At 39.7% G+C, this 11,087-nt stretch overlaps 1 protein-coding gene across 2 annotated transcripts in view; it reads left to right on the forward strand.

Moving 5' to 3' along the window:
• The window catches only part of NELL1 (NEL-like 1 (chicken)), a 1,454,777-nt gene that overhangs the window by 337,321 nt on the left and 1,106,369 nt on the right, over nt 1-11,087 (forward strand). For both annotated transcript variants that reach the window (XM_006865820.1, XM_006865821.1), the window contains exon 11: nt 1,142-1,241. In XM_006865820.1, the coding sequence (XP_006865882.1) occupies nt 1,142-1,241 (100 nt within the window). The remainder of the gene's footprint in view (nt 1-1,141; nt 1,242-11,087) is intronic.

An 11,087-nucleotide genomic window follows, 5' to 3' on the forward strand; every position in this document is an offset into this window, starting at 1 on the left:
CCTTGCAGTTCAAATGGCTTTGCAGTCTTACACATTAACCCAGAGCACCACACCATGAGCACAAAGCCTCATCTCACTCCTGTGGAACTGCTGGTAGTTCGAACTGCTGATCTTGAGATTAGCAGCCTTACTCATAACCACTGTGCTACCTGTATTTAAGTCAATATGCTAGTCCTGGATGGTGCAAATCGTTAACATGCTCAATACTAACTGCAAGGTTAGAGGTTCAAGTCTATTCAGAGGAGCCTTAGGAGAAAGGCTTGGCAAAAAGTCAACCACTAGACTTGCAACCAAACACTTGCAAAAAGCCAACTTAGAAAACTTAAGGAGAGTAGCTGTACTCTTACACACCTGGGGTTGCTATGAGTTAGAACTGACTCAATAACTAGTAGTATTGATATCAGGGTTTCTAGTGTAAATGTTTTGATTTATTTTTTCTCTCCTTCATCCAAACTGTGAGTTCATGAAGGTCAAGGATTTTTCTTTGACTTCTCAGTGTCTAGTCTTCATTGTTGTCCTGGAGATGGTCACATAGGATTCTAAGGATTGACACTGCTTATCTCCCAGCTCTGCATTCAGGGAAGCCATATTGGTGCCTTGAAATTGGCCACCATAGGAGAATTCACACCACATAAATCGACAAACACTTCAAATTAGAAAGCTTAGAGATGGAGACCTGATAGCACAGTGGTTAATGTGCTAGAATGCTAACTGAACACGCGGTGGTTCAAGCCCGCCACCCTCTCTATGGGAGAACAATGTGGCAGTCTGTTTTGGTCAATTGCACAGCCTTGGAAAGCCCATGAAGGCAGTTCTCCTCTGTCCTGTAGGGCATTGACTCCATGGCAATAGCTTTAGGATGGGGTTTTGGTATCTAAGAATGAATTATTAGTTGTTTGCCAGCACACAACTGATAGCATCTTGCTGTATAGAATATGCTCAGAAACTGTTTGTTGAAATGGAAAACCATTTGATGTATTCTTTTGCTGAATTGCCATCAATTCTATTTGAGACTGTCATCTTTAGAGCAGTTCTTGGGAATAATGTTAAGTATTGTAGGCTGTCATCAACTGTAGGTTATTAACTGAGCATTTCAAGTAGGTAGTTTTCACTAAAAGTATCGCTATCATTTTCTTTCCAGGGTGGAGTTTTAGTAAAAATTACAGAAATGTGCCCCCCTTTGAACTGTTCAGCAAAGGATCATATTCTTCCTGAAAACCAGTGCTGCAGGGTCTGTAGAGGTAAGTGATGTGAGGCTGGGTTGTACGGTGACAATGGGACTGCCTTGAGGTGGATGCAGGCTTACTGATTTAATATAATGATAAGAATGTAGTTCCAGATGTGCTTTATAGAAAGATAGATATTGTCTTTACCCTTTTTAGTCATAGTCTCTATCATTGTTGTTGGTAAGTGCTGTGGAGTTGGCTACAACTCATAGCTGCTCTGTATAGGGCTTTTGAGACTGTACATCTTTGCAAAAGCAGAAAACCATCTTTCTCTACAGGAGCGGTTGTTGGGCTCAAACTGCCAACCTTGTGATTGACAGTCTAGTACTTATACAGAACCATTGAGCTCCCATTCTCTAATTGTTGTTAGGTGCTGGTGAGTCTATTCCAAATTATAGCTACCTTCTGTACAACAGAATGAAATACTGTCCTGTGCCAACCTCACAATTGCTACACTTCAGCCCACTGCTGCTGCTCTTGTGCTAATCCATCACCTTGGGGTCTTCCTCTTTTTCGCTGACCCTCCACTTTACCAACATGATGTCCTTCTCTAGGGCCTGTTCCCTCCTGATAGTATGTCTGAAGCATGAGAGACAGTGTCTTGCCATCCTGGCTTCTAAGGTGTATTCTGGCTGTGCTTCTTCCAACCCAGATTTGTTTGTTCTTCCTTTAGTTGTTGTTGTTAAGTGCCGTCGAGTCGGGTCCGACCCATAGCGACCCTGTACAGGGTTTCCGAGGGTGTAAATCTTTACGGGAGTAGAATACCTTCTTTATAAGACTGCTGAGAGAATTAAGGAGAATGCTAAAGCCCCAGCATTATGCCTAACATGTGATAAATGGTCAATAAAGGATTGTTCCTGTACTAGTGATAATTATTCTTGTATAGTGGTTATTATGATAACTATCGCCATTATTACTATATTTTTCTCATAAATGAGGTTGGGAAGCATTCTTTGCAGTTTTTTCGATGGAGTAATTCCCATATGTGACAGAGAATGACTCATTAGATTTATATGTAATTGTTCTGTAACTGTTAAACTCTTGCAAGAAGGAAAAACAAAACAACAAAACAAACACCCTGCCATTGAGTTGATTCTGACTCACAGTGGTCCACTAGGGTAGATACAACTGCTTCTTGGGCTTTCTGAATTGGTAAGTCTTTCTAGGAGCAGACAGCGTCATCTTTCTGCCACAGAAATACGATCACATTACTAAATAATTCCTAGACAGAAGTCATTTTGCTTTCTATTCGTTGAATTTTATTCTACCCCATTTTAATTCCCTTAAGTCCTCCCTGCTCAAATATCACTTCCTGTCTGAAAGTGAATTAGTGGTGGTTGTTGGTGGTTGTGTACTGTCGTGTTGATTCAGACTTATATCAACCCTCTATAGCATTTCAGAGGAGCAGCTGGTGGATTTGAACTGCTGACCTTGTAGTTAGCAGCCCAGTTTATAACCCTCTATGCCAACAGGGCTCCTGGATGGATTAGTAGATTCTATATTATATTAAATAATTTTAAAAAGCTAATCCAGTTACGCTCATCACTATTTTTATGCTATTTGACTTGATTGTTTTAAAACTTTGTCTGTCCTGAATACTTCTCCATATTCTGAAATTCCCAGTGAATTAGACCTTTTTTGACTTAATTTGAAAGCTTCCAAAGTTCAAGTGAACGCAGCAGCCTAGCAGTTTACATCAGGGAACTTTATATTCTACCTTTTTTTTTATCTTTTCAGGTTTTTATTGTGATTTGAGTTCTAATTTACATGGGAGAACCTCGGTTTTACACTCATTGTTTCATTGTAATAATTACAATCCCCTCCATGCATCATCATGCAACAGTATTTGCTTCTATTCCCTCTGTTTTTTAAAAAAAATTTGGTGGGGCGGATGTATACCAAAACACTCAGGAATATATAATCATTTAAACAACCAAAAGTTGCATTCTGCATGCCTGCCTCCTGAGTGCCAGTAAACAGCCTTTGTGTTTCCATGAGTCTAGAGTCCTCAGCTCCTCTCTCTCTCCATGTCCTCATCTCTGTCTCCATCTCTGGTGTTGGTGCTTCTCTGGATAGGGCTCCGCATTCTGTTCATGCTCTTCTCCCTTGATGGTTCTATAGTCCTTTGTACCTGGACTGTAAGATTAACTACTCCCCTTTATGTTACAATACTTCTGCCTTTACAATTGTGACAATCATAATTTGTCATGATACCAACTACTCACGAATGAATCATAAGAATCTTATTCTTATCTCTTTTCACCAGACTTGTCAATACAAGATGAAAACTATTTTGTGGGGATTCTACCTTACCCCGTACACTCAGAAACTAAACTCCCTCTTGAAAACTCATAAACCAGTCATTTTGTGCCTTTAAAACCCCTCCCCCATTTTAGGTAGCCAATGTCTAAGTTGCCCATCCCTGTCCCTGTCACCCCTGTGTACGGAGGGGGTAGGATGAGAACTTCTTTCTTCTCAGTTGATATTTTGAGCTACTACATCAATAAGTATAGTTCATCAAATTGTAGCAATTTATACTTGTTTCCTTTATCAAATTTTGTTTTTAATCTGCTTTTAGTCAAGTTGTGATCTTCAAGCCATTGACACTAGGTCAAATGGATACGATACGCAAGTTTGGGTGTTCTTGTGTGGTTTCTTTGTTTCTTGAGCGTGTTGTTGTAGTATTTTGTTAAGTGCTGTTGAGTCGGTTTTGACCTATAGTGACCCTGTATAAGGTTTCTGAGGAGCAGCTGGTGAGCTTGAACCACCAAATAGCTTTGCAGTCTGGCACATTAACCCACAGCGCCACACCAGGACTCCACTTCTTGAGCTTTGTTGTTGCTGTTGTTAGGTGCCGCTGAGTTGGTACTGACCCATAGCGACCTTATGCACAGCAGAACGAAACACTGCCCGATCCTGGGCCAAGCTCACTACCATTGCCACGCTTAAGTTCATCGATGCTGCCACTTGGCCAATCCATTTCGTTGGGAGTCTTCCTCTTTTTCTCTGACCCTCCACCTTACCAAACATGATATCCTTCTCCAGCAACTGGGTCTCTCCTGACAATATGTCCGAAGTATGAGAGACGAAGTTTGGCCATCTTGGCTGCACTTCTTCCAAAATGGATCTTTTAGGAGTTGGCAAATCTTTTTTTGTAAAGTGACACATAATAAATGTTTTAGGCTTTTAAGGGCCAAATGTCTCTGTTGTCACTTCTCAATGTTGTTGTTACTTGCCGTCGAGTCGGTTCCGACCCATAGCGACCCTGTACAGGGTTTCCGAGAGTGTAAATCCTTACGGGAGTAGAAAGCCTCATCTTTCTCCCGCGGAGCAGCTGGTAGTTTCGAACCGCTGACCTTTAGGTTCGCAGCCCGATTCGTAACCACTACGCTACCAGAGCTCCTTGTCACTTCTCAATAGTCTGTAGTTATTGTGTGAAAGCACCACAGATAATAGTAAATGAATGAAAGAAGCTGTGTTTCAATAAAACTTTTTTTTTTTTTTTACAAAATCAGGTGACAACACACCTTTCCTGATTTAAAACTATTCAGTATCCCCTAATTCTGTTCAAATGACTGCCTCTTAGTCTATGTACAGGTTCCACATGAGCATGATTAAGTGTTCTGGAATACCAATTATTCACAATGATATACACAGTTGAATACCTTTGCATAGTCAATAAAGCACAAACAGAGTTCTTAAACAACAACAACAACAACAACAACAAAAATCAGGTGAGAATCCATCATTTTATGACTTGTACTGTAACACCTGCTCATATATTAACATACAGGTGAACAAGCAAACATAATTGCTGTCAAGGAGCTTTTGACTCATGGCAACCTTATGTGTATCAGAGTAGTACTATACACCACAGGATTTTCAGTGGCTGAATTTTCAGAAATAGGTCACAGAGACTTTCTTCTGAGATGCCTCTGGGTAAATGAAAACTATACCTCTTGGTTACCAGTGAGAGTGTTAATTGTTTACACCACCCAAAGGCTCCTATGATATTAAAAAATATTCAGTACTACATTTTAGTGTATTTTCAACTTTGACAGAAATTTTTTTTCTGTGATTGGTCTTGACAGAACTATTTTTGGTACAATTTTTAGGAAAACATAGTATCTTGATAGCCAAGGATAGCTTTTAGGATCAGTGACATTGTAGCCACAGCTTCAGAGTATCTGCTGGGATTTATCTTCTTTCATGGCTTGAGCCTATCTGCAGCTGGAATTCTTCAGAACAGTCTAAAGATTGAGTGGAATTTTCCGAGAGAGACATTTATTGGTAACCAATAGGGTTATTAGGTAGGTCTTATAATTTAATGCGAAATCCATCACTTGCTATATGTTGAGGTGTCTAGTGGGACCCTGTTTATGTAAATCCTTTCTGATTTACAATTTTATTAGAGCGGAATCATTGATTGTCCCTCAGAAATGCAAGAGGAATTTCATTGCCTTGACCTAATTTATTATAGTCCAGTTGCCACTGCTTCTTCTAGCACTTCCCCAGAATTCATATCCTTCTTTACCCGTAAACATTCTGAGGGGCAGGACATCTCACTGAAAAGTGGTCCTTGTAGAGCATTCCAGTCACTTGCAGTCTGGGAGATTTTACAAACCTGGCTCAACTTTGCAAGGGAAAGTGGGAAGCAGGAATAAGACACTGCATAGGGATTAGGTCGTAGCATGGCTGATCTATGAAATGGAAGGCTATCTTCTTTCTCTTTATACCTGCTACCTTCTCAGCCAGGATTTGGCAGCTGATGACTGTAGTGTGAGTGTTTATTTATGTTATCACTGTGTGTGAGAGTTACTTAGACTTTTCTAAAACATAGTGGTAAATATACATGTAATATAACAGTTGCCATTTCACTTGGAAAATTCAGTGGCATTGTGTTCATCATGTTTTGCAACTATCATCATTCATTTCTGGATTTTTCTATCACCCTTAACAGAAGAGACTTCTCATGGAGATTTGGGTATAATGATTCTTTTGGTTCTCTCCTATTCTACTTCCATCTCAGATTCCAGACATTAGGCATGCACATTGCATTATTTTTGATGAAGTTTCCTTTCAGCACCACCTCCTGTTACTCCCAAAGCTTGGCCTGATGCGTTGAAGTGGTTGAGTCCAATTACAAACATCCCAAATAAATAAAGAAAGAGAAAATTCTTTATTAGTAGGGTGTCTACCCCTGTGAGACCTGTAACAAAGAAGAATGGTGCCCAATGATGATAGCTCATAAGCAATATTTAACAATGTTATTCAGCATGCAGATTGGCTACAGCCTTATCATTCTAGGATTTCCACTAATTCACAAGTTGATTGGATGTCCTGATAAACATGTCACAAAAGTTATGATGCCTGTGTGTCTGGGTGGTTACTCTTTCAGAAGATACACAAAGAGGGACCAAGCTTCAGGCCTAGGTGACCAATAACATTATAAAAGCATATAACTAAGGAACAAGGACAAGGAGCTCTGGTAGCGTAGTGGTTACGTATCGGGCTGCGAACCTTAAGGTCAGTGGTTCGAAACTACCAGCCGCTCCACGGGAGAAAGATGAGGCTTTCTACTCCCGTAAAGATTTACACCCTCGGAAACTCTGTACAGGGTCGCTATGGGTCGGAACCGACTCGAAGGCACTTAACAACAACAACAAGAAGGAACAAGGACAGAAAGTGTGTGTTTGTGTGTGTATGTGTGTAATGTCTCCAAATGGCTTCCCTTATGCTCTCAATAGTACATTACCTCCTTCTGTCATCACAGACTCCCTTGGGAGTCTCCCTCACACTCCTGGTACTGGAGTTCAGACAAAACATCCAGCCCTCATATATACATATTGAGACTTGCTCTGCAAACGGTGCAGTCAGAAAATAAAAGCCATGTTTGTTTGGGCACTCAGCGTTCTTTTTTTTTCATGAACATCTACTGTTAATTTGACAATTAACAAATAAATCAATCCAGGTGATTTCCCAAGGTCTGTTGTCTTGAATTATGCTTTATATGTGGCACTTCAGGATAATGCACTGGACTGCAAGGTCAGTTTGAATCGCAAGGTTGGTGGTTCAAATCCACTAACTGTTCCTTGGTTACGCTATACATTGTCACTGTGGATCAAAACTGACTTGATAATACTTAACAACAACAGTCAACAACAGTATCTCTAATTCTCATACATTTCCCAAGAAACACGGTACATTTTAATATTTTTCTCCAACACTATAACTCAAATTTATCAATTCTTCTAAAGTCTTTCTTATTCATTGTCTAACTTTCACATACATAGGAGGCTATTAAAATACCATGGATTTGGGTCAGTCACACCTTAGTTCTCAAACTGACATTTTTGCTCTTGAATACTTTAAATAAGTCTTGTATGGCAGATTTACCTAATGCGATATGCCATTTGATTTCTTGACTGCTACTTCTATAATGGTTGATGGTTGATCCAAGCAAAATGAAATCGTTGACAACTTCAATCTTTTCTCCATTTATCTTGATGTTGTTTATTGGTCCAGTGGTGAGAATTTTTGTTTTCTTTACATTGAAGTGCAGCCCATACCAAAGGCTGTGGTCTTTGATCTTCATCAATAAGTATTTTAAGTCTTCTTTGTTTTAAGCAAGTAAGGTTATATCATCTGCATAGTTCAGGTTATTACTGAGTTTACCTCTAATCCTGATGCCATCATCTTCTGACGTTCCTTCAATATGGCAAGTCGAGGCTTGACTTTTTCTTCAGTTCTTTCAGCTTGAGAAATGCTAACCATGTTCTTACCTTTTGGTTATCCAACTCTAGATCTTTGTACATTTTATTATGATACTTGACTTTGTCTTCTTGAACTGCCCTTTGAAATTTTCTGTTCAGCTCTTCTACCACCTCATTCTTCCATTTACTTTAGCATCTGTATATTCAAAAACAGATTTCAGAGTCTATTCTAATATCCATTTTGGTCTTTCCTTTCTTTCTTGTGTTGTTAATGACCTTTTGCTTTCTTTTGGTATTGTGTTCTTGATGTCATCCTATAACTCTTCTGGTCTTTGGTCATTAGTATCTAATGCATCAAATATTTTCCTCAGATGATCTATAAATTCAGATGGAATTCAAGTTCATAGTTTGTGTCTCATGAACTGATTTCCGTTTCTTCAGCCTCCGTGTGAATATGAATATGAGCAACTGATGGTCTTTCCACAGTCTGCCCCTGGTCTTGTTTGCTAATGATAATGGAGCTTTCCACCATCTCTTCTTACAGATGTAGTCAATTTGACATCTGTGTATTCCTTCTTGTGAGATCCAAGTGTATATTCAAGTATTACATTGTTTAAAAAAGGTATTTCAAATGAATAAATCATTGGTCTTGCAATATTCAGTTATGGGATCTCTATGATTTCCATCTCCAAGGCCATACTTTCTAACTACTGATCCATTTTGTTTCCAACATTTGCTTTCTAATCACTAGTAATTATCAATTCATCTTGATTGCATGTTTGATCAATTTCACACCGAAGAAGTTGATTGTTGTTGTTGTTGTTAGGTGCCATCGAGTCGGCACCAACTCATAGCGACCTTATGCACAGCAGAATGAAACAGTGTCTGACCCTGGGCCAACCTCACTACTATTGCCACACTTGAGTCCATCGATGCTGCCACTTGGCCAATCCATCTCATTGGGGGTCTTCCTATTTTTCTCTGACCCTCCATCTTATCAAACATGGTATCCTTCTCCAGCGACAGTTCCTCCTGACAATATGTCCAAAGTATGAGAGACGAAGTTTGCCCGTCTTGGCATCTAAGGAGCACTCTGGCTGCACTTCTTCCAAAACAAATCTATTGGTTCTTTTGGCAGCCCATGGCACTTTTAGTATTTTTCTCCAAAACCATATTTCAAAGGCATCAGTTCTTCTACAATCTTCCTCATTCACTGTCCAGCTTTCACATCCATATGAGGTTATTGAAAATACCATAGCTTGGATCAGGCGCACCTTAGTCCTCAAGGTGCCATCTTTGCTCTTCTACACTTAAAAAAGTTCCTGTGCAGCAGATTTACCTAATGCAGTACGTCGTCTAATCTCTTGACTGCTGCTTCTGTGAGTGTTGATAGTTGATCCAAGAAGAATGAAGTCCTTGACAACGTCAGTCTTTTCTCCATTGAAAAGAATGTTGTTTATTGGTCCAGTGGTGAGGATTCTTGTTTTCTTGACATTGAGATGTAATCCATACCGAAGGCTGTGCTCGTTGATCTTCATCAGTAAATGTTTTAAGTCCTCTTCACTTTCAGCAAGCAAGGTTGTGTCATCTGCATATCTCAGGTTGTTAATGAGTCTTCCTCCAATCCTGATGCCATGTTTTTCTTCATAGAACCCAGCTTCTCGTATTATTTGCTCAGCTTACAGGTTGAATAAGTATCATGAAAGAATGCAATGTTGTTGCACACCTTCCTTAATTTTAAACCATTCAGTGTTCCCATGTTCTGTTTGAACAACTGCTTCTTGGTCCAAGTACAGATTGCTCATGAGTACAATTAAGTGTTCTGGAATACTCATACTTCATAATGTTGTCCATAGCTTGTCATGATCCACATAATTGAAAGCCTTGATAGAAGTTGATAGAATCCTTCAATGTCTCCATCGCTGAATTTAGTGGTTGGTATGTAAATTTGAATAATAGTGGTATTAACTGATCATTCTTATGTTGTTGTTATTAAGTGCCATCAAATCAATTCTGACCCAGAGCGACCCTGCATAGGGTGTCTGAGGAGCAGCTGGTGAGCTTGAACCACTGATCTTGCAGTGCAAATGTCTTTGCAGTCTGGTGCCTTATCCCACAGCACCACATGCATATGTATATTATCCTATCACAGAATTGTATTTCAAGATTTTAAAATATTCTGTTTGACAATGAATCTGAAAGCATTTCTCTTCAGTTTTTTATTCCTGGGATAGTAAACCATATGATTGTCAGATTCAAATCGGCCAGTATGTGTCCATTTCAGCCCACTAATTCCTAGGAGGAGTCCTAATGTGACACTATAGGAGAAACACTGGATTCTGCAGTCAGTTAGAACTACAAGTTTGTGGTACCAACCCACCTGCTACTCATCGAAACCCTATACAGGATTGCTGTGAGTTGGAACTGACTTGATGGCACTTAATGAAATCAAACAAAATGCCTAGGATATTGATCTTTATGCCTTCCATTTCATTTTTGGCAACTTCCAATTTTCCTAGATTCATGCTTTATGCATTCCGTTATCTGGAATGCTTACAGCCGTTTCTCATTTTGAGTTTTGCTCCATCAGCAAATGAAGGTCTTGAAAACTTTACTCCATGTTCATCATCATGATCAACTCTACTCTGAGGAGCCAACTCTTTCCCAGTCATATTTTGAATGCCTTCCAACCTGAAGGGCTCACCTTCCTGCACTTTATCTGACAATATTCTGGTAGCGTAGTGGTTACGAATCGGGCTGTGAACCTCAAGGTCAGCAGTTCGAAACTACCAACTGCTCTGCAGGAGATAGATGAGGCTTTCTGCTCCTGTAAAGATTTACAGCCTCGGAAACCCTGTTCAGGGTCACTATGGGTTGGAACCGACTTGACGGCACTTAACAACAACAATATTCATAATGTTTTAATTTTACAGCAGAACTACTGACAGCAATTGCTTGTATTCATAAGGTTTTCTGTTGCTAAACCTTCAGAAATAGTTCATCTCTCTTCTTCCTAGTCTGTCTTATTCTGGAAGCTCAGCTGAAACCTATCCACCATGGATGACCCTCCTAGTGTTTAAAATATTGGTGGTATAGCTTCCAGCATCACAGCAACATGCTTGCCACCAGAGTATAACAAAATGACAGA

Source organism: Chrysochloris asiatica, unplaced genomic scaffold (genome assembly GCF_000296735.1).
Source record: "Chrysochloris asiatica unplaced genomic scaffold, ChrAsi1.0 scaffold00083, whole genome shotgun sequence".
Taxonomy (NCBI): Eukaryota; Metazoa; Chordata; class Mammalia; order Afrosoricida; family Chrysochloridae; genus Chrysochloris; species Chrysochloris asiatica.